This window comes from Symphalangus syndactylus, chromosome 3 (genome assembly GCF_028878055.3).
Source record: "Symphalangus syndactylus isolate Jambi chromosome 3, NHGRI_mSymSyn1-v2.1_pri, whole genome shotgun sequence".
NCBI lineage: Eukaryota > Metazoa > Chordata > Mammalia > Primates > Hylobatidae > Symphalangus > Symphalangus syndactylus.
Genome location: NC_072425.2, coordinates 90,784,120 through 90,808,731, shown reverse-complemented (window position 1 = coordinate 90,808,731; position 24,612 = coordinate 90,784,120). Strand labels below are relative to the sequence as shown.

The window sequence follows — 24,612 nt, the reverse complement described above, 5'->3', positions numbered from 1 at the left end:
ACAATGCTGTTAAAGAAGCAGCAGTTTCTACTTTAAAATTTACTTATTATTGACCAAAACGAAACAAAAATAAAAACTAAAACCAAAAGGAACAATTTAAGAAGTGCAGTTGCAGAGGGTGCATTTATGTAACACTCTGTGAAGCATTACTTTTTATTTAGATAAAACGACTATGATTTAAAATTTTGTAAATCAATTTTCAGTTTCTAGTATTACTTTGAAAAGTTCAGGAGTGAGGTAATAATTCTTCTTTCTTGATTCCATTAGCATAATTTCTTGCTAATGATACAATGTCCTTAATTGCTTCAAACAGAAAAATCACTAAATTCTAATAATTCTTCTATATTTTTCATTCAATTTATGGAATCAAAGTAAAGCTTTTGTAAATAAAGTTGCCCCCCCAAAAAAGGAGGGCGTTATTATGAAAGCTATTTGTTATAAATGTTGGTAAAAGTGTAACACTGATAACAAAATCATTTGGTTTTGCATTGATATACAAATTTAAATTTTGGTGGAACATAACATCTTATAGAGCAGGAATGTACTTAGCATTACTTATGCAGCACACCATTTTTATAAATAATTTAATAAGACTTAATTATAAAGTTAACATTTAATAACAATCTCTTAAAAACCTAAAAAAGCTTGATATTCTACCAATGAAAATCTAAGCTACTGTCAAAATTTTAAAATTCTTTACTTAAACATAGTTAGGGTAAATAAAATACACTGTTTTAGATATGTGACTGATGAGGACAGTCAAAAAAACAAAAAAGAAACTTCAGGCCGGCACGGTGGCTCATGCCTATAATCGCAGCACCTTAGAAGGCCGAGGTGGGCGGATCACCTGGGGTTGGGAGTTTGAGACCAGCCTGACCGACTTGGAGAAACCCCATCTCTACTAAAAATACAAAATTAGCCAGGCATGGTGGCACATGACTGTAATCCCAGCTACTCGGGAGGCCGAGGCAAGAGAACCGCTTGAACCCGGGAGCCGGAGGATGCAGTGAGCCGAGATAGTGCCATTGCACTCCAGCCTGGGCAACAAGAGCAAAACTCTGCCTCAAAAAAAAAGAAAGAAAGAAAGAAACTTCAGCAAGACAGTTCAAAATTTCTCTCTTAGCTTCCCCTTATCAACCATACTTTAGGAATGTTTGAACATCTCCAGTAATATTGAACTATTTTGCAAATTCGCTTTCTGAATTTTTATATTTTTCCAATTGGTTGGAAATCATTCATCAAAATATTCAATAAGTGGACCTCTGACCCCATGTATGAAAGAGTAACTGCTATAGAAGTTGCCCTTTGATCAGAAACAAGAGAAAACTATATAGATACAGATAGAGAGATATCTAATGTTCCATACATATATGGAACACTGTCTTTCTGACATTGGCCTGCAGGCAATGAAGAAACAAAATGAGTCCTGCAGATTCCAGGGGTAACTGACTAGAGGAAGTTTCCAGGCTGCAGCATAGGGAAAAAGAACACAAATAGGGTCCAGTGGTATTACTGAGTTGAGAATAAAGAGATCAGAGTTAGAGAATCACTTTATCACTGTGCGTGGCGGCTAACGCCTGTAATCCCAGCACTTTGGGAGGCCGAGAAGGGCAGATCAGGAGGTCAGGAGATCGAGACCATCCTGGCTAACATGGTGAAACCCCGTCTCTACTAAAAAATACAAAAAATTAGCCAGGCGTGGTGGCAGGCGCCTGTAGTCCCAGCTACTTGGGAGGCTGAGGCAGGAGAATGGCGTGAACCCAGGAAGCAGAGCTTGCAGTGAGCAGAGATCAGGCCACTGCACTCCAGCCTGGGCGACACAGCAGGACTCCCTCTCAAAAAAAAAAAAAAAAAAAAGAGAGAGAGAATTACTTTATCCTCTAAATAAAGGAGGATAAAGTGGCTAGAATTTGTGAGTCAAAATATTGGAGAGGAAGTTGCCATACACACACACGCATGCGCGCGGCACACAGAGTGCTGCATCTACAGGAGTTTCCTTAATGTTTCATTTGAATAGTTTTCTTTACATATGTGAGGTGAAACTCTATAAAGCTGCGGAAATAACCAACGAAAAGTAGTAGGTTAAACAATTCAAGGAGTTCACACAGAACTGGGAATAGTTTGCGTTAGCCAGAGTGGAGAGATCTTATAATACACAAGGCATCACACAGAGACATCAAAATGGTATCATCTTAGTTATAGGACTAAATTAGCCCTACACTAAAGGCTACATTTTAGCCATCCTAACACAGTGTACAAGTGAGCCTCAAAAGTATTTTGCTAATTGTGAGTAACTTAATTTCATGCTAAAACAAAGTCCAATACTCTCTCAAATAATATGACAAAATCCAATAGCCAAAAAATGTTCAAATTACCAATGTCAAGCATCCAAATGAAAATTACTAGGCATGCAAAAATGTAGGAAAGGGATCACAAGGCAAATCAATACACAGAAACTGACTCAGAACGTTAAAAATGTACTTCCAATATGAAGAGGAAAGTGTGAACATAATGAAGAGATAAATTAAAAAGATAAAAACCATGCGAATTGACATTTTAGAGACAAAACATACAGCATTTGATATTTTTAAAAGTCTGCAATTTGGATGGATTAATGGCAGATTATGCAATACAGAAGAAGAAAATTAGTGAAGTTGAAGACATAGCAGCATCTGAATTTGGTAAAATTTTGAAGAGTCAAAAACAACGAAAATTTTTTGACATTTAACTTGTTTGTGTTACATAAAATGTTTGCCAAAGTGGAGTATGCTGAAAGGAGATAAAAGACAGTAACCATGAGATATTTGGAATAAAATAGTTACTCATTTCAGTATTTTAAAAATTAAAAGTGAAAATATTCTGCTTTTAGCAGAAATTGTTCTGAGCTTACCAGGTAGCACCATAGTTGTAGAGACTATTTCTCAATGAAAAATATTGCAGTCTCTTGAGAAGGATAAATTAAAGATGCCAAAAATTTCAAACTTATTAACCATACAATTAAGTTTTCAAGATTATAGGCAATTCTATCAAAAAGCCTAAAGTATTTAGACCCCATTGAAACAAAAAATACATTTTTCATAAAAACGTCAGTATATTGTATCAGTGAGTGATAGAGCTACAAAACTCATTAACATATGTGATATTCAGCAGGAGTAATAATTCTGCTCATGTTATTTTCTAAGGCTCAGATAATCAATATAAAGAAGAAGCTGGTAGCCATGCTTTGACAAACATGAATTATGCAATTTTTATTTTTTGAAATGAATTTTAGTTGTAACAATAAATTTTGAATAGGACTATTTTATAGGCCAACTGATAAAAATAATTTCTTGGCCAACAAATATTTCCAAAACATATAATTTTTATTTTTATCCCCATGTAGCCTCAAAATAGCCCCAATTTAGATGAAAAATTACCTGGTCACTCAATTTATGCACCAATTTTCAATGTGTCTTTATTTTTGCATTTAAACAATGTTTTCGATCATGCCAAAGTTCTCTATTTAGCTAAAAAATTTATCTTAAAAACGTGTTAAGAAATTTTAGAAAATCCATAGACCTAGTTTCCTTGTAAGCCCCAGGTGTTAATAATCTCTGTGGTTGAGGGAGATAGCAAGAGATCAAGATTAGCAGCAGCTTCTTTTCCTATGATAACCTGGTATGTAAAGATGAAAGGCAACATCATGCAAATGGAAAGAAGGTAAAAAAAAGCAAATTTGAGAAGAAGTAACAGCTCTAAGTCTCCAAAATGATGATGGAATGGGGGATTTCTGGGGTCAGGAAGTTTTCAAAGTAGCAAAGGGATTTGAATTGAGAAAACTTTTGGTAGATAGGTGACTTGTGTAACACAGATTTTCATGAGTCAACAACTGCCTATTTTTCCAAATTGTCCATTTCCAAGAACAATCTGGTTTACACTGAAGTCCGTTTACAGAGTACCTGCAGGATGCCCTCTCCTGGGTCTTGTGTGACCCAGTAAAACCCCATCTATGGCCCTCACCTCTAACTCTTGACTCTCTACGTTCCATTCTCTACTTTTTGTCTTTATTGTAGATTCATTATTTGTGTTACTTTTGCCAGATAAAAATACAGAATGATGAAGACTGGATAGTCCTTAAAAAGTGCTGAAAAGTGGGAAGATTTACATAGTGGGAAAAATGAATAAGGATAGAGGATATGACTGAAGAGGGAGTGTGCATGTCCAATTTTAATGGAAAACTCTTCTCTTTTGCCAGTTGCATAGCCATAGGAGAGCAACCCAGTTGTGGCTCATTACTAATAGTTGACTTTACGAATAACAGCTCCTGAAAACCCTCGCAGTCAACCTTGGTTCATTTCTCGTATGTGATAATGGTGATATTATTCCTATGCCAATAGATATGACTTTCTTTCACATCTGTTTCTGTAATGGAAGAAAAGACCCTACATATCACATGAAAATGTAACCCATAAATTATGGGGTTTGAATTGTCTGCATATTGCACAGACGGTGCTGTACCCACTTCCATTTCAATTATTCTCCTCTATGAATAGAGATAGTAGTCTATAAATGCATTATTAATGTAGAATATTTCCCTTGTTTTTATAGACTTTGCCAGAGGCCAAATAGCATTTAAAGTTTTGGGTTATTTCTGAGTCAGGAAACTCATACATGTGGATAAAAGCCAAACTTCTAATATTTAATCTTAACTTAGCAGGATATTTTATACACACTAAATTTTATCCAGAAAGGTCTCAACTATTTTAAATCCTTCCTAGTACTGACATACATATGGGCCAAAATTTAAAGGATCATTGTCATTCTTCTTAAAGATTGCTATTAACCATGCATACCTTCTGTCCTGATTGTGTTATGGAAGTAAAGATGTTTGTTTGTGGCCTAGACCTCTCTTCTTGAGAAATAAGACCCAATGCTTGAAAATCAAAGCCCTTGCTTATTCTAGATGTGCATATTATGTGCAAAGAATGTTTGCTGGCCTCTTCAAGAGTTCGTAGGCTCATAGAAAAGAAAAGGTTTTCTGCCATAGCAAATTTATTGTAACATCCAAGATTGATATGTAACATGTGATCAGAAGGACCACAATAAGTGAGAATGAGAGCAGGAATAAAACTTTCGTATCATTAAGCCTACCACTATTATTTATAAATGTGGAAATTGTGCTCCATTGTGATCCAGTGACTTCTCCCGGATTAGTGTGGGATCTCCAATATCTCCAATCTGGAAATACTTTTAGTTAGCTCAATTTTCGATGAGTGTTTTTTTTTTTTTTTTTTTTTTTTTTTTTTGAGATGGAGTCTTGCCCTGTCACCCAGCCTGGAGTGCAGTGGCACAATCTTAGCCCACTGCAAACTCGGCCTCCCAGGTTCAAAGGATTCTCCTGCCTCAGCCTTCTGAGTAGCCAGGATTATAGGCATGCACCACCACGCCTGGATATTTTTTGTATTTTTAGTAGAGACGGGGTTTCACTATGTTGGCCAGGCTGGTCTCAAATTCCTGAATTCAAGTGATCCACCCCCCTCAGCCTCCCAAAGTGCTGGGTTTACAGCACTTTGTGTAATCCCAGCCTGGCCTTTGATGAGGTTCTTATTCATACACTTCAATTAGCCCTGTCTCCAGTTTTATGATAGCCTCAATTATTTACCTGGTAAAAGGTACTTGCAACAGTGCAATTTTATGAGAAATTAAGAGTAGAATGAACTAGTTTCAACATGATAGTCTCACACTGTCCAAATAAACCATAAAGTCAATAAAATGTGGGTCAACTGAATCACATATCGAAAGTACAAGGGTAACGTATCATTTCCAAAGATTATTTCTTTAGTAAATAATTTGCAATATGCATAATTCGTTTAAGCTGAGAATTTTATAATTGAGCTTTTTGGTATTTTTATGTCTACTGGAAGGTGGGTGCAGCAGAGTGCAGAGGAAGAGGCAATTTAAAATTAGTGCTGAGTAAGGATTTTAGCTCCTCTGCCTATTAGCCATGTGATCTTAAAAAACACTACCTGACATTGCCTAAATAGTTGTCACCAGGGTTAAATAAAATTACAAATTATAAATGTAGAAACACCTAGCACAGTCTTGGTACATATTTAGTTCTCAATAATGCTAGTTTGTCTTTCCTATAGTCTTTATAATTTGACCCATAAGCCACTAGTCACTTATAGTGTGTTTGTCAGAGTCCCCATGTTAGCCGCCATAGAAAACAAGAAAAGGATGTCATAAGGCATCACTAGCTTTACAAATGTCATCTGCTAAAATAATGTTTAATAATAATATTTTGTGTAACTCATTACAATATATGTACTTATAGATGGTATATGGAATTTTCAACTTGGGTAATACTACAATAACACTAACTTGAAAGTAAGTTTAATAGTAGTGGGCACCTATGTCAAAAGGTCTTGTTGGCATGGAAAGTGGGTGGTGAGACTGAATTTCCGACCCCTAATGTGACATCTGTTCCTTCGTGAAACAGCAAGTTAAAGAAAGGCCAATCATGAAATATTAGAGCTGGATAATATTTGACATTGTGATCTAGGGGAACTAGGCCCTGGGAATGGAACTGTTAATTCAGAGATAACTTTCAAAGTTGATAGATGTAGGGTAGGCCAAAGATACATATTCAACCTCTCAAATCTCTCTTAGCGTCTTGTTTCGATTCTGTTACTTCCTTTTGGATTAGACATCATGGTTTCCCACTTGGACTTTTGCCAAGACGTGAAATGGGTCTTCCTGCCCCCACTGTTATCACCTTTCAATCCATCACCCATAATCTCTCCAAAGGGATCTTTTAAAAACATAAGCCTGATTCTATACCTTGTCTGCTTAAAATGCCCCCTGATCATCCTCAGACTGAAGTCCAGGATCGTCGGTCTGTCATTCAAGAGTGTGTATTAATTAGCCCTTGCCTACCACAGCAGTCTCATCCATCCCACTCCAGACTCTTCCTATGTTCTAGTCATTCCCAGCAGTTGACAGTCACCCAGTAAAACACAGAGACTCCAGTCTTTGTATATTTGTATGTGCTGTTTCCCCTTCTAGGGATATCCCATGACCACCACCTCACTCTGCTGAAGATCAAGAAAAGATTTGGAAAGGCAATCAAGACATCAGGATGATCAACTATTAGGTTTTTAGGAGCACATTTGCACTCTAATTTCTAATGATCTTTGAAATACTCAGTCAAGTGTTATTTTTCCTGGCGTGTCTTCCCATACTTTCCCATCATCTCAAATACATATTCTACTTATTCCCATTCAAGGTCACTGTGGGCATTTTACACACAGAATTGTAATTCTTAACTAACAGGGCTGACTCAACTGGACCATGCCTTTCTTGGTGTTAGGGAAGCATCTTTGTGTCCTCGACATGTGGAAAAGCCTTAGCTTTCAAAAAATGTTAGTTTTTGGATTCATTGACAGAATTGTCATTGTTTGGTTAAAATTAAAAGCCTTATGTTTCTCAGACTTTGGTCAGAATAAAGGATCACAGCAAGTTAAATAGTAATGGACACCTATGTCAGATGGTCTTTTCGGCATGGGGAACAGATGGGGAGACTGAGTATCCTCTCCTAATGTGACATCTGTCCCTCTACGAAACAGTAAGAAGTAAAGGCCAATCATAAAATGTTACAGTTGCAAGAGATTTGAGGCATCTCCCTATTTCAGAGACAGAAATAAAGTCCTGCGAAGCCTCACTAACGTCATTGGGATGGCAGTGCTGGGTCCAGAACCCTGTTATCTTACTGCCCAATCCAGCATTCACCCATTTGCCTTTTCCACTCAAACAAGGCTTTTTTTCTAAGAAGTAAGCAAACACTGCATACCAAAGTTCTTGCCAACTAGTCAGGCTGCAGAGATAGTACTAACCTGGTGAGTCATGTCAGCACCTAGGGAGATTCTCTTACTTTGATTTGGGGCTACTCATCATTTCACAAAAAAATAGCCTAAGGGCTGCAAGAAAGCCATTAACTCTGCTCTTTCATATTTATCCCATTGGCATGTTCTCATGAAATGACCTTCTATTTTCCTCTCTTTCTCCTTTCCTGCCTCAAAAAAAGAAACATCAGTATGACATATGGATGGGCTCCAACATCAGCCAGTATATATATTAAAGTTTTAAATCAATTATTGTTCTAGTACACACCCTGAGGTTGAGAAAGAAAGAACATCCAGGACTAACAAACCTGATTGTTCTGGCAAAGTTGCCATTTAATTCATGCTGGCATTTCTGGGCTTTTCTTTTTCTTTAATATTCCAACTTCATTTTCTTAAAGTTAATGATTCAAGTAGCAATGTTTAACAGTACGATTCCATTCATTTTCTCTGTAAGAGTGCTGCCTCCTGGTCTCTTGTGGGTTTCCCAGGGAGCGTGAAGCCCGGAGTTTGCTTACTTAGTTGCAGAGACAGCTGTCAGTCTGAGGGTGAGTTCAGTAGGCCATGGATTATTCCTCACTTTATTGCTGTGTAAGCAAGGGGGAGACTCAGCTTGGGAATATGGACACTTCACCACTTGGCATTCTCAGATTGAGAAAAAGACTTAATCATAACAGTTAAGAAACCAAATTACAACTGTGTATAACGTGGGGAATTTTAACTTGACAACTGCTCCGAGTTGGACTTATGTGAGTATTCTGATTATTACTGCTGTAATTACAATTCTTATAAAGTATGATGGATGTTTTTCCTAGGCAAGTATTGGAAGTCAGTAAGGATGGTGGCTGTGCCAAGGGGCTGTGCTCTGGCTGGTGCTCAGTTGCAAGAGGAGACAGAGACCGTTTCTGCCCTGGCCTCCCTAACAGTGGATGTGGAACAGCCCTTTGCTCAGGAAGACAGCAGGTATGAATCCAACGTGGGGGAATAATCCGGGTCAGTCATATCCAGGCTCATCGTTGATGTTTGTGACTCTTCCTCCTGGCTTTCCTTCACCTGTCTCCTCCACTTCCACCACCTGTCCTCTCCAAAGCCACAGATGCCACAGCACATGCTTTAGGCTATTGAGAATTCATTGCTTCATTCTTCAGGCGAAATGCAGAGCTGGAGCATGTGGTTGCAGTTCACAGAGAAATAGAGGGGATGAGATAGATGGTGAGAAAAATCACGCCTTATCAGATAATTGAGTGCAGATCGTTATGGAAAGAGCTGCTTGTGGGCTTAACTCCTTTTCCTAGTTATCTCTGTTTTTCCAGATGTTCTTTTTCTTTCTCTAATCATTTTGAAATTGCTGATATAACAAAGAGAAAGAGGAGAGTAGAAGATGGAAATAATGCTAGACCGTTGGATAGCCAAAATACATACACACTCCTTACGTGGCTGTTCTTGAGGTCCAACAACTGGATAAAGGTGGAAGTTGCCTGCAAAGGAGACAAGAGGCTGTGTGTAAAGGATTGTGTGAACTTGGGGCTGACTTTATTTTATCCTCTGATAAGACAGAATTGGTTTTAATGTGTCTTCTTATGAATATAGATTTCTGGAGAAAAAAATTCAGTTAAACTAAGATTTGGTTCGCTTGTTCTCTTTTTAAGGAATGTTTGTCAGTTTGTGCATTTGGTGTTCATCATTCAGTTCTACAGAAAAGGGTACATTCAGAATTTCTTTGAAGTCTACCAAAGCCACCACAAATGTACATAAATATTGGTGATTTCTATGGCTGACTTCAAGGTCACATTTCCTCAATTTAAAAACAAATCAGGTGAGGCTTTGCTAAAGCTCTGCCAGCTTGCACTCTTAAATTGCTCCTGAGAAGGAAATCAGACTCCCTCCGTCAATAACATCACCATTAATTACGCAGATCCTGCTACTAGTGCACAGGTTGGCAATTTTCCCAAGAATGCACAAATACGAACAGTTCTACTTTCTTGCTTTTACTGGATACTCAGAGTTTAATGGATTTAACATCTTGTTTTGGCCAACAGCAGGAGATAAAATGAATAAGAGATTTTATTTTTATGCAGTTATTTTCTCTTACCATAACCACTTAAACAGCAGATTAGCAATAAGGGGGAAAAGTTGTATATTACTCTATTGAAAGATATCTTTATATGAATATCTAGAGCATACGGGAAAACTTACTTTACATCTTTGATAATATGAACTAACCCCCTGCCGTTCCCAGCTAAGAACTGAACCAAGTTCATAATCCAAAGGTGTTGCAATTATTCCCAAGGCCAAAAACAGTTAGTTGTCTGTCATCTGAGGGCCATAAAACTGAGGAAACTAACATCTGTTAGTGTTGGATATAAAAGGAGCATAGCTATTCTTTAGAATTAATTTAATATAGAAAAAAGAAGCTAAATTCCAACCTGAGTGAAATGAATTGTAAATATTTTTGCCTGTTAAATTGCAGAACTTAGAATAATTAACAATAATAAGTGATGTTATGAGCCTCAAGTAATATAAAAATCTCAGCAGTTTGGCAGGAATTGGCCCTGTAGGCAAACTTGTTTATCCTCAGGTAAATAGTGTGCTTGACTCATGATAGTCTATAGAGATTTAACCTTGGCTTCAGTCCACAGTGATTTTTATTTTAAGCTTCATCTGATGGCAGAGAGAGAATGTGAATGTTCTGATGTGCAGGAAAGCAGAGTCAAAGCGTGTAGCCTGGTTTCATGTTCGTTTACCCCTTTTAGACAGATTATATCTATTGTGATTGATTTTTCTTGTGGGAAGAAAAATAGTTTTGCTTGAAATATTTTTGATGGCTTTGAACTGAACTCCCTTTTTCAGCAGAGGAAAAGAAAAATTCTTCTAGAACTGGCTCTTGCATTTCAACTGAACCATGCATGAATTTCATCAGAGACAGACAGACACACACACACACACACACACACAGAAAGAGAGAGAGAGAATGCTCTGAAAAGCCACAGAGCATCAGAGCATTTACTCTTTTCAGGGGAATACTATCAGTATTGTCCCCCTACTCAATACAGGAAAGATGACTTTCAAAATGAGATAAAGTGGCGGAAATGTTTCTGGGCTTTTCTTATGAATGCAATATTATAAGCACACAGGAAATTGAAAAATTAGAAAAATCAGAGCGCTAAATGGATGGAAAAGAGTGAAGGCAAGATTCTTTTCATAGGAAATTCTTGCCAGTTGTTTTGGAGAACATATTGGTGTTTGGAGTGAGATGACTCATTTCATACTAAGATTTTGGGCAAAGCAGCTCTTTTCCTGGCCAACTCATATCTGACTCATTTACCACTAGTGAATAAGGGATAAAATGCTCCTGGCTAAGAACCATTGTAAGTATTTTTTGTTCATTTTTCTTGGATGGGGGAGGGGATGACAACACAGTGCAGATAGTCATTTCATTTTTATAACTACATTGATGGGCCTTGAAGAATAAATTACTAGGAAAAGGCTGATATGTGGGAATTCATTTTGGGGATAGTTCATTTTCAAACATAACACATAATTTTCCGGGGGCAAAAGACTTGATCAAAAAAATGATCGATGGCTCAACAAAACAAAACAATACAAAAAATCTTGAAGGGATCCAAGTTATATAGTCAAAGAAAATTAAATATATAGGCCTGGTCACATATAGCATACTACTTAGAAGCAAGAAGTTTTCTTCTTGTTTGCTAGGAATGTGTACCTTTAAACAATTGTAGTTTGCATTTGTTGAATATCTGTTTCAAAATGCTTCTACTTTGGAAAGGTCAGTGCAGTACTCAGGTTTACTCTTGGATACCAGTTCAGGCTCTGCTGAAGATCAAGAAAAGATTTGGAAAGGCAATCAATACTTTAAGATGATCAACTATTAGGTTTTTAGGAGCACATTTGCACTCTAGAATGCCTGACTTTGTGACTTTGTTTTTTTTTTTTTTAACTAACACAAAAACCAAACAAACTGGAAAGTTAGTTGTCATTTTGACCTGTAAATCGTGTTACATTTTTTTTTTAACAAAATCCAGAATAGTTGTCTCGTTAATCATTTAACTTTCAACTTTTGGCAACCTTTCTCATGAACGTGATGGTTTCATGTCATTAGATAATACAGAAACATGAGAAAACATATTATTCAAAGTCTGACCTCTTTGTTTTTTGAGTAACTATCTAGTTTGTGAATATAAAAGTGCAATAATCAGCTAAATCCAAGTATCATCTACCTGACCTTTGAATAGCTAATCAATAGTTCCAAGGACATCAAAAACTCCATTTTCCTGAATCTTAAGATTTATATAGAAATATAGACCATTATTAAATGTACATTCATATCTAATGTACTTAGAAACATGATTTTCCTCAAATAGCCCATCCAATGGGATTGTGTCTCCAAAGGCTTCTAGAAGCTAAATGTTGCACAATTATTCACCCCTCTTATTTTATTCCATGATACCATTATGTTAAGCACTTGTTTAGGTAACTAAGAACTTATTTAGACAACTTAGATAACTAAGTATGTGCATTAGGCTGTTCTTGCATTGCTATTATATAAATAACTGAGAATGGGTAATTTATAAAGAAAAGAGATTTAATTAGCTCACAGTTCCACAGGCCTTTCAGGAAGCAAGTTCCTGGCATCTGCGTGGCTTCTCAAGAGGCCTCAGGAAGCTTAAAATCATGGAGGAAGGTGATTAGGGAGCGGGTACATCACATGGCAAAAGCAGAAGCAAACAAGAGAGAGAGGGGAGGGGAAGAAGCCACACACTTTTAAACAGCCAGATCCCATGTGAGCTCAGAGCAAGAGCTTAGTTATCACCATGGAGATGGTGCAAGCCATTCGTGAGGGATCTGCCTCCATGATCCAAACACCTCTCATGAGGCCCCACCTCCAACACTGAGGATTATATTTCAAAATGAGATTTGGGCAGGAACATTTATCCAAACTGTATTAGCAGGCAAACCTTTCAATATAAATTTTGTTTTTAATTTTCATCCAGTGTCAACAAAGCCTTAGCTGAAAACTGAGGTGAGATTTAGAAGCTCCTGGTAAAAAGAACAATCTGCCCCCTCTTCACTTATCTTTCCTTCTCTTCCCAGGGCCATCATTTTATCTCTATTTTCCCGACGTGTCTAACATGTGGTCTTGAGGTTCATATGAAGTCTTAGAACATTAGGGATGTTCCAATCCTCCAATGCCCAATTATGTATTTTGGGGTTCAGTTCTGTATTATTTATAAAACAGTGTTTACTTTGAAAAAAGAAACAAAATTGAATAGAAACATATATCAAATAAGATGCATAATTTAGCTTTCCATCTCATCTTTTTCTTCGCTCCTTCGATCCTATCCTTTTACCACTACAGAGGAAGAGTAGAGCTTGCCTCTAGAGTCTCCACACTTCACAGTTGTTTGCTCAAGGGCAAGTTACTTAAGCTCCCTGAGTTTAATTTTCCTCATCTTTAAAATGAGAGAAAAATTTCATAGTTTTGAGAATCGACACATCACAAGAACTTAAAACAATACCTAGCATGTAGTAAATACTTGATAAAACTTGATAAAGGTTGATTTATATTATTTTTCTATCATTTTTCTTCTTCCTCAATTTGTTACACTTCTTCTTCTTCCTCCTCCTCCTACTCTTATTCTTCCTCCTCCTTCTCCTTCTTCTTTTTTTTTTGAAATGGAGTCTCACTCTGTCGCCCAGGCTAGAGTGCAGTGGCATGATCTCAGCTCACTGCAACCTCCACCTCCCGGGTTCAAGCGATTCTCTTGCCTCAGCCTCTTGAGTAGCTGGGACTACAGGCACGTGCCACCATGCCCAGCTAATTTTTTTGTATTTTTAGTAGAGACGGGGTTTCACTGTGTTAGCCAGATGGTCTCAATCTCCTGGCCTCATGATCAGCCCACTTCTGCCCCCCAAAGTGCTGGGATTACAGGCGTAAGCCACCGTGCCCAGCCTGTTTCTTCTTTTAATATATTGGCCATCATTCAGTAATCTATAATATAAGAATATAGAGCCTATGCTTGGGCATCTATACCTTTAGCTGCTCATAGGTTAAATCAATCAGGACTATCCTCCAACCAGCAGAATGAGGAAGAAGAACATGTGAAAATATCAAGTTCATTCACTCTTTCAACACTTTGATTATTTCTAGGAGCCAGATAAAGTGTTAGGGGCCAGGATCACAAAGCTGCCTTGTATTCCTCAAAACATTCACATACTTTTTTACAGCAGCAGTCGAATACTGCAAATTTAATGGCTTAAAACAACACAAAGTTTCTGTCCGTCGGAAGTCTAACTAACCCAGGTCTCACTGAGCTAAAAGCAATGTATTGGCAAGGCTGCTTTCATTTGTGGAGGCTCTGGGGGAAAATTGGTTTCCTTGCCTTTTCCATCTCCTGGAGGTTGCCTGCATTCCTTGGCTCATGACCCCTTCCTCCATCTTTAAAGCCAGCAACTGCACATCTGTCTGACCTTTCTTCAGTCATCATATCTCTCTCTGCCTTCAGCTGAGAAAGGGTTTCTGCCATTAAGGGCTCATGTGATTAGATTAGACTCACCAGGATAATTTAGGATTAATTTCTCCACCTTATCACCCATAACTTTAATCACAACTACAAAATCACTTTTGCTAGGTAAGGTAACATACTCACACGTTCCAAGGATTAGGACATGGATACCTTTGGGGACTATTATTCTTCCTACCACAGAAACAAACATGAACAATCAACTATAATGAATGACAAGTCTTTGATAAGATTGAAATAGGGTCCCGCAAAATGAAAAAAAAAAAACAAAACAAAAAAAAAACAAAACACCTGATAGGTCAAGGACTGGGGAGCAAATCACAGAACCAGGGAGAAGTGAATCAGGGTGGAAGAATATGTAGATTTCACATAGTAAATAGGACAAAAGGATTCAAGATGTCTTTACTTTGACAAGACAATTTAAGAAGCCCTTACTTTATAAGACAATAACTTGAGACAATATATATATTTTTAACTTCTACTGCTGACACTCAGTCAAAAGTATCTTCATCTCTCATCCAAACTTTTACAGTACTTTCCTTACTGGTTTTCATATCCAGTTTTACCTTCTTTCTAATCCATTTTATACACCTCAATCAAAAACAACAAAACAACTAGAAAGCATACCTGGTCATGCCTCTGCTTGAAACCCTTCAATACTTTTCCATTTCCATTAACATAAAGATCATCATCTTCAATAGGCTCCATAAGGTCTGTATTAGTAGACTCATACCTATAATTCCTGCCTTACTTCTAACATTCTTCCTCTTTCTTTTCTGATGTGGTTTCCAACAATGACCCTAATTAATTTTTAATGGAAGTATAGCTTACATATAATAACATGCACACGTTCTAAGATTTTTACCAATGCCACACTCATATAAATGCCACCCAGAACAAGTTCAAGAACATTTTTATTACCTCCAAAAAGTTTGCTTCTGCCACTTCCCAGTTGGTGCCACTCCCTCCAGAGGTAACTACCATTTTACTTTTAACACCGTCAATTATGTTTGCCTGCTCTTGAATTTCATTTAAATAGAATCATGCATGTGTACTGTATTTTTTAATCTGACTTATTTCACCTCATTAAGCATGTTTTTGAGATCTATTCATGCCATTGACAATCAGAAGTTTCTTCATTTTTATTATTGTACATTACTCCAGTGTATTAATACACCCTAATTTGTTTATCCGTATACCTGCGGATGGATGTTTGGCTTGCTTACACTTTGAGGGCTATTATGAATAACGCTGATCAATTAATTATTATTGTGGTTTAAAAACACATGTAAAACTTACCATCTTAACCATGTTAAGTTTTCAGTACAGCAGTGTTTATATGTGTATTGTTGTGCAACAAGTTTCTGGAACTTGATCTTGCAAAATGGAAACCTTGTAGCTATTGACCAGCTCCTTCCTCTTCCCCCCTCATCCTTCCAGCCCCTGTCAACCATCATTCTGCTTTCTGTTTCAGAGTTTGACTACTTTAGATACTTCATATAATTGGAACCATGCAACTTTTGTCTTTTTCTACTGGATTACCTCACTTAGTGTAATGTCCTTAAGGTTTCTCCATGTGGTAACATATGAAAACATTTCCTTCTTTTTTAAGGCTGAATAATATTCCATTGCATGTATATGCCACATTTTCTTTATCCACTCATCCATTGATAGACTCTTGGATTGCTTCCACCTCTTGACTATTGTGAGTGAATGCTGTGGTGAATGTGGATGTGTAAGTAACTCTTTAAGTTTTAATTTTCAGTTTTTTTGGATGATACATACCCAGAAGTGATATTTCTGGATCATATGGAAATTCTATTTTTAATTAATTTCTTGAGGAATCTAAATCTCAATGAAATTTTCATAGAAGTCTTCTTTTTGTGGTCACAGCACTAAGTTTTTTTGGATAGATAGCTAAGATAGCTAAAAGCAGAATTGCTGGGTTGTAGGGAAGTCATATGTTTTACTTCATAAAAAACTTCCAAACTGTTTTCCAAAGTGGCTGTACCATTTTCATTCCCACTAGCAACGAATGACAGTTCCAGTTGCATCATAGCCTCACCTACACTTGGTAAAATCAGTCTTTATCATTTTAGCCTTTTATTGTGGATGTGGAATGATATTTCATTGTGGCTTCAGTTTTCCTCCAAAAAGTCATACTTATGTCCATATCAGGGCTTCCTTGGCACATGCCTTCTCTTCTGTTTGGAATGTTTATCCTGTCCTCTACCTTCTTCCACCAACCCTTTATTGGCCTTCCCATTCTTTTCATCATATCCTGTAGATTTCAGATCAAATATCACTTCTTCTTGAAAAATATTCACTGACCACTAACCCCCAAATTAGATCAGGTCCTCCACAAAGTGGAGGCACATGCCTTCTCTTCTGTTTGGAATGTTTATCCTGTCCTCTACCTTCTTCCACCAACCCTTTATTGGCCTTCCCATTCTTTTCATCATATCCTGTAGATTTCAGATCAAATATCCCTTCTTCTTGAAAAATATTCACTGACCACTAACCCCCAAATTAGATCAGGTCCTCCACACTTTCTCATGTCTCCTTACACTTCTGCATTATTCCACGTGACATAATTGAAAATTAGATACGTTTGTGTGCTTATTTGATTACTTTATGTTTTCTCCTGTAAGCTCCTTATGAATAGAATCTGCATCCCTTTGGCTTAGCATTATTTTTTTAATAGCAGTATATTACCTGACACAAATTAGGTACTCAAGATCCATTTTGTTAGTAACAGATGAGCAAAAGTTCAGAGAGTATATGAGTGCAAACTTTGGGAAAGGAAAGGACTCTCGGGGCAGTTGGGGTGCCACAGAGTTGAGTAAGCTGGATGGGTAGAAAGGGATCATGGCACAAAATTTAATGGAAGGGAATTAAAATATTGCCATTGGAATTTGAGTTATACCCTGTTTTCAGTATTAAGCTTTCACAGAGAGAGAGAGACAACTTAGGTCTATACATTGAACAGAGAGTGTCATGGAGGAGGGGCCAGCATACTACTAAAGGGACAGCCAAGAAATCCTTATGGTAATTGTGGTAAAGAAGCCAATTAATCATGGTAGAGGAAATGGAGAGGAAGAAAACTTAGTGTAGATAAATTGCTGAGAAATAGTGAGTAGTTGGCAATTCATGAAATATCAATGAAAGGGGAGAGAAAGAAGTCCAAATTAATAGTCTGGATGATAATGCCATTAGCTGAGAGAGAAAAAAGGAAGACGTTGGTTGAAGGTGACTATATATTGTAGAATTAAGAGGCGAACATGGAGAAAAGGAAGTAATAAGGCAAACTAGGGTTGAGTAATGGTACTGTTAGAAAATCTATGTCAATTCCCCACAAAAACTTGCTGCCAGTTGTATTGTTATGGTAGGTGTGAGTTTGTGTGTGTGTGTGTGTGTATAAATATGTTTGCTTTTGTTTGGCTTTTATTTCTGCATAGCCTTGTGATATGAGGGAATATATTTCCAATCACACATTTAGGTGTAGAATTGTTACACAGGAAGTCTCTACTGAGAATATTTCTGGATCTTTACTCTTTTGTTGCAAATTCTTATTTTGTTCTTGATTTAAATTATCATACTTCTAAAAAGCATTGAAATCATTCCAACATATGTATATAAACATTTCAAAAAGTATTTATGGGATGTCTATATGTATACAAAATGGTATAATATTGGAGGGGGAAGATGAAAAAGAAAAATAAATGAGGAAATGAAAGACAGAACATAAAACATAATTCACAAAACACGAACTAATAAAACACGAACTAATAAATGAATTAGTTATATATAAAATCAGTTTGTGAATACTGGAAAGATAAAGAAGTCATCAGGCCAGGCACAGTGGCTCACACCTGTAATCCCAACACTTTGGGAGGCCAAGGCGGGCAGATCACGAGGTCAGATCTAAACCATCCTGGCTAACATGGTGAAACCCTGTCTCTACTAAAAATACAAAAAATTAGCCAGGCTTGGTGGCAGGCACCTGTAGTCCCAGCTACTTGGGAGGCTGAAGCAGGAGAATGGCGTGAACCCAGGAGGCGGAGCTTGCAGTGAGTGGAGATCGTGCCACTGCACTCCAGCCTGGGTGACAGTGCGAGACTCCGTCTCAAAAAAAAAAAAAAAAAAAAAGTCATCTGTGAGATAAACAGACTTGACTTACTTATGACACATACTTATGAAAGTCATTTGATTCTCTGTCTTTTACTTTAGCTTTTGTGGCTTACTAAAAGTCAAATCTTTGTCCAAACTGATTAGTTAAATGCAAATCTGAATAACAACAAGGTATTGTTTTACATATATTAGATGGTAAATATTCAATTAGAATATAAGGTCAATGGAGAATGTGAGTTCTATGAGAGCAGGGATGTTTATCTATTTTGTTCATTGCTATGTTCCTAGTGCCTAGAACAGAACCAGGGCACACAGTACACACTCAGCAACTTTTTCTAGAATCAATGAAAAATATTAGTAAACTAAGTATTGCTAGCATGGGTGGAGATGTGCGGCTTTAGAGCCTAAATGCTTTGGGAAGATAAACTATGGCAGCCATGCTGCATACTAATTTAGCACCATTTTATATACACAAAATATATACCTGGTAATTTTGCTCTTGGGAATGTATACCAAAGGCATTCTCAGCAGAAGTCTTTAGAGTACGTGTACTAGGAGGTTCACTACAGCTTTATTCATGGTGAATAGAGAGTTGGAGTAAAGCCCAGTGTCCATTATTGGGAGAATTAATAGTTAAAATGTGGTGGATGCACCATATGGAGATGCCACGTAGAAGTTACCAGCTCCAAACTAGATAAATGTAAGTGCATGATGGATCTAATAAATACAGTACTGAGAGAGAAAATTATGCACATGTGTATAAAGATAAAATTTACATAAAATAAAAATACCCACAAAACAATAATACACAGCTTTAAAGAACACCTGCAAACAAAATAAAGTAACAGGCATTGTATTGCTTGCCTTTCAGGAGGAAGAGGAGTAGAAGTAAGAAATAAGAATTAAATTAAATCAGTAAAATGAGAAAATATTTTACTACATAACAGTATTAATATAAATTAACAAATGCTATTTTTAAAACCACAAGAAAGAAGATTTAAGAGAGAATACAAGAATTTAATACTACATCTTGTCTCAAGTGAAATTACTTCCTTTGTTTTTTATCTTATGACTGTTGGACTGAATTGATCCTTCTTTAGGATGTGAAATCTTTGATTTTCATTGACAGAAAACTATCAATGTTCACTGTGACATTGACTTGCTGGAGGGAAGCTTATGTCTTTCAATTCGTTAAACCATTATACTAAAATTTATCTTTGCTAGGTTGATTTTATAGTTATCTCTGAACTTACTGTCTTTACCTCCCTGCATGTCTTTCCTTCCCCTACCTTGTGTCTTTGTTAATCAAGGTGAAGTAGGCATGTATCTAGGGATGGCTGAAGTGGGAAGCCCCCAGATTTTCAGAGCACTGCTTCTCATTCCTCCAAACACAGCCATTAAAGGGTCATCACTCACCAGATTACTTTCTAAATGTTCCATAAAGAAATCATCTTTTTTTGGATTAAAGACTTACATGTTAGACCTAAAACCATAAAAACCCTAGAAGAAAACCTAGGCAATACCATTCAGGACATAGGCGTGGGCAAGGACTTCATGTCCAAAACACCAAAAGTAATGGCAACAACAGCCAAAATTGACAAATGGGATCTAATTAAACTAAAGAGCTTCTGCACAGCAAAAGAAACTACCATCAGAGTGAACAGGCAACCTACAGAATGGGGGAAAATTTTTGCAACCTACTCATCTGACAAAGGGCTAATATCCAGAATCTACAATGAACTCAAACAAATTTACAAGAAAAAAAAACCCCATCAAAAAGTGGGCGAAGGACATGAACAGACACTTCTCAAAAGAAGACATTTATGCAGCCAAAAAACACATGAAAAAATGCTCATCATCACTGGCCATCAGAGAAATGCAAATCAAATCCACAATGAGATACCATCTCACACCATTTAGAATGGCCATCATTAAAAAGTCAGTCAGGAAACAACAGGTGCTGGAGAGGATGTGGAGAAATAGGAACACTTTTACACTGTTGGTGGGACTGTAAACTAGTTCAACCATTGTGGAAGTCAGTGTGGGGATTCCTCAGGGATCTAGAACTAGAAATACCATTTGACCCAGCCATCCCATTTCTGGGTATATATCCAAAGGACTATAAATCATGCTGCTATAAAGACACATGCACACGTGTGTTTACTGCGGCACTATTCACAATAGCAAAGACTTGGAACCAACCCAAATGTCCAACAACAATAGACTGGATAAAGAAAATGTGGCACATATACACCATGGAATACTATGCAGCCATAAAAAATGATGAGTTCTGGCCGAATAAGAACAGCTCCGGTCTCCAGCTCCCAGCCCCAGCGACACAGAAGACGAGTGATTTCTGCATTTCTGCTTGAGGTACCGGTTTCATCTCACTAGGGAGTGCCAAACAGTGGGTGCAGGACAGTCGGTGAAGCGCACTGTGCGTGAGCCAAAGCAGGGCGAGGCATTGCCTCACTTGGGAAGCGCAAGGGGTCAGGGAGTTCCCTTTCCTAGTCAAAGAAAGGGGTAACAGACGGCACCTGGAATATCGGGTTGTCTCACCCTAATACTGTGCTTTTCCAACAGGCCTGGAAAACGGCACACTAGGAGATTGTGTCCCGCACCTGGCTCGGAGGGACCTATGCCCACGGAGTCTCACTGATTGCTAGCACAGCAGTCTGAGATCAAGCTGCAAGGTGGCAGTGAGGCTGGGGGAGGGGCACCCACCATTGCCCAGGCTTGCTTAGGTAAACAAAGCAGCCAGGAAGCTCGAACTAGGTGGAGCCCACCACAGCTCAAGGAGGCCTGCCTGCCTCTGTAGGCTCCACCTCTGAGGGCAGGGCACAGACAAACAAAAACTCAGCAGGAACCTCCACAGACTTAAATGTCCCTGTCTGACTGACAGCTTTGAAGTAAGTAGTGGTTCTCCCAGCACACGGCTGGAGATCTGAGAACGGACAGACTGCCTCCTAAAGTGGGTCCCTCACCCCTGAGCAGCTTAACTGGGAGGCAGCCCCCCAGTAGGGACAGACTGACACCTCATTCAGCCAGGTACTCCTCTGAGACAAAACTTCCAGAGGAACTATCAGACAGCTGAATTTGTGGTCTCATGAAAATCCGCTGTTCTGCAGCCACCCCTGCTGACACCCAGCCAAACAGGGTCTGGAGTGGACCTCTAGTAAACTCCAACAGACCTGCAGCTGAGGGTCCTGTCTGGTAGAGGAAAACTAACAAACAGAAAGGACATCCACACCAAAAACCCATCTGTACATCACCATCATCAAAAAACAAAAGTAGATAAAACCACAAATATGGGGAAAAAACAGAGCAGAAAAACTGGAAACTCTAAAAAGCAGAGCACCTCTCCTCCTCCAAAGGAACGCAGTTCCTCACCAGCAATGGAACAAAGCTGGATGGAGGATGACTTTGATGAGTTGAGAGAAGAAGGCTTCAGACAATCAAACTACTCTGAGCTATGAGAGGAAATTCAAAACAATAGCAAAGAAGTTAAAAACTTTGAAAAAAAATTAGAAGAATGGATAACTAGAATAACCAATGGAGAGAAGGGCTTAAAGGAGCTGATGGAGCTGAAAGCCAAGTTTCGAGAACTACGCGAAGATTGCAGAAGCCTCAGTAGCAGATGCGATCAACTGGAAGAAAGGGTATCGCTGATGGAAGATGAAATGAATGAAATGAAGAGAGAAGGGAAGTTTAGAGAAAAAAGAATAAAAGAAATGAACAAAGCCTCCAAGAAATTTGGGACTATGTGAAAAGACCAAACCTACGTCTGATTGGTGTACCTGAAAATGACGGGGAGAATGGAACCAAGTTGGAAAACACTCTGCAAGATATTATCCAGGAGAACTTCCCCAATCTAGCAAGGCAGGCCAGCATTCAGATTCAGGAAATACAGAGAACGCCACAAAGATACTCCTCGAGAAGAGCAACTCGAAGACTCATAATTTTCAGATTCACCAAAGTTGAAATGAAGGAAAAAATGTTAAGGGCAGCCAGAGAGAAAGGTCGGGTTACCCACAAAGGGAAGCCCATCAGACTAACAGCTGATCTCTCAGCAGAAACTCTACAAGCCAGAAGAGAGTGGGGGCCGATATTCAACATTCTTAGAGAAAAGAATTTTCAACCCAGAATTTCATATCCAGCCAAACTAAGCTTCATAAGTGAAGGAGAAATAAAATACTTTACAGACAAGCAAACGCTGAGTGATTTTGTCACCACCAGGCCTGCCCTACAAGAGCTCCTGAAGGAAGCACTAAACATGGAAAGGAACAACCAGTACCAGCCACTGCAAAAACACATCAAATTGTAAAGACCATCGAGGCTAGGAAGAAGCTGCAGCAACTAACGAGCAAAATAACCAACTGACATCATAATGACAGGATCAGATTCACACATAACAATATTAGCGTTAAATGTAAATGGGCTAAATGCTCCAATTAAAAGACACAGACTGGCAAACTGGATAAGGAGTCAGGACCCATCAGTGTGCTGTATTCAGGAAACCCATCTCACGTGCAGAGATACACATAGATTCAAAATAAAGGGATGGAGACAGATCTATCAAGAAAATGGAAAACAAAAAAAGGCAGGGGTTGCAATCCTAGTCTCTGATAAAATAGACTTTAAACCAACAAAGATCAAAAGAGACAAAGAAGGCCATTACATAATGGTAAAGGGATCAATTCAGCAAGAAGAGCTAACTATCCTAAATATATATGCACCCAACACAGGAGCACCCAGATTCATAAAGCAAGTCCTCAGTGACCTACAAAGGGACTTAAACTCCCACACAATAATCATGGGAGATTTTAACACCCCACTGTCAACACTAGACAGATCAACGAGACAGAAAGTTAACAAGGATATCCAGGAATTGAACTCAGCTCTACACAAAGTGGACCTAATAGATATCTACAGAACTCTCCACCCCAAATCAACAGAATATACATTTTTTTCAGCACCACACCACACCTATTCCAAAATTGACCACATAGTTGGAAGTAAAGCTCTCCTCAGCAAATGTAAAAGAACAGAAATAATAACAAACTGTCTCTCAGACCACAGTGCAATCGAACTAGAACTCAGGATTAAGAAACTCAGTCAAAACCACTCAACTACATGGAAACTGAACAACCTGCTCCTGAATGACTATTGGGTACATAATGAAATGAAGGCAGAAATAAAGATGTTCTTTGAAACCAACGAGAACAAACACACAACATACCAGAATCTCTGGGACACATTCAAAGCAGTGTGTAGAGGGAAATTTATAGCACTAAATGCCCACAAGAGAAAGCAGGAAAGATCCAAAATTGACACTCTAACATCACAATTAAAAGAACTAGAAAAGCAAGAGCAAACACATTCAAAAGGTAGCAGAAGGCTAGAAATAACTAAGAGCAGAACTGAAGGAAATAGAGACACAAAAAACCCTTCAAAAAATTAATGAATCCAGGAGCTGATTTTTTGAAAAGATCAACAAAATTGATAGACCGCTAGCAAGACTAATAAAGAAGAAAAGAGAGAAGAATCAAATAGATGCAATAAAAAATGAAAAAGGGGATATCACCACTGATCCCACAGAAATACAATCTACCATCAGAGAATACTACAAACACCTCTATGCAAATAAACTAGAAAATCTAGACGAAATGGATAAATTCCTCGACAAATACACCCTCCCAAGACTAAATCAGGAAGAAGTTGAATCTCTGAATAGACCGATAACAGGTTCTGAAATTGTGGCAATAATCAATAGCTTACCAACCAAAAAGAGTCCAGGACCTGATGGATTCACAGCTGAATTCTACCAGAGGTACAAGGAAGAACTGGTACCATTCCTTCTGAAATTATTCCAATCGATAGAAAAAGAGGGAATCCTCCCTAACACATTTTATGAAGCCAGCATCATCCTGATACCAAAGCCTGGCAGAGACATAACCAAAAAAGAGAATTTCAGACCAATATCCTTGATGAACATTGATGCAAAAATCCTCAATAAAATACTGGCAAACCGAATCCAGCAGCACATCAAAAAGCTTATCCAC

The 24,612-nt window shown here is 38.1% G+C and overlaps 1 protein-coding gene across 2 annotated transcripts in view; it reads left to right on the top strand.

Moving 5' to 3' along the window:
- The window catches only part of HDAC9 (histone deacetylase 9), a 914,075-nt gene that overhangs the window by 877,445 nt on the left and 12,018 nt on the right, over positions 1-24,612 (top strand). For both annotated transcript variants that reach the window (XM_055272501.2, XM_063637042.1), the window contains exon 25: positions 8,693-8,840. In XM_055272501.2, the coding sequence (XP_055128476.1) occupies positions 8,693-8,840 (148 nt within the window). The remainder of the gene's footprint in view (positions 1-8,692; positions 8,841-24,612) is intronic.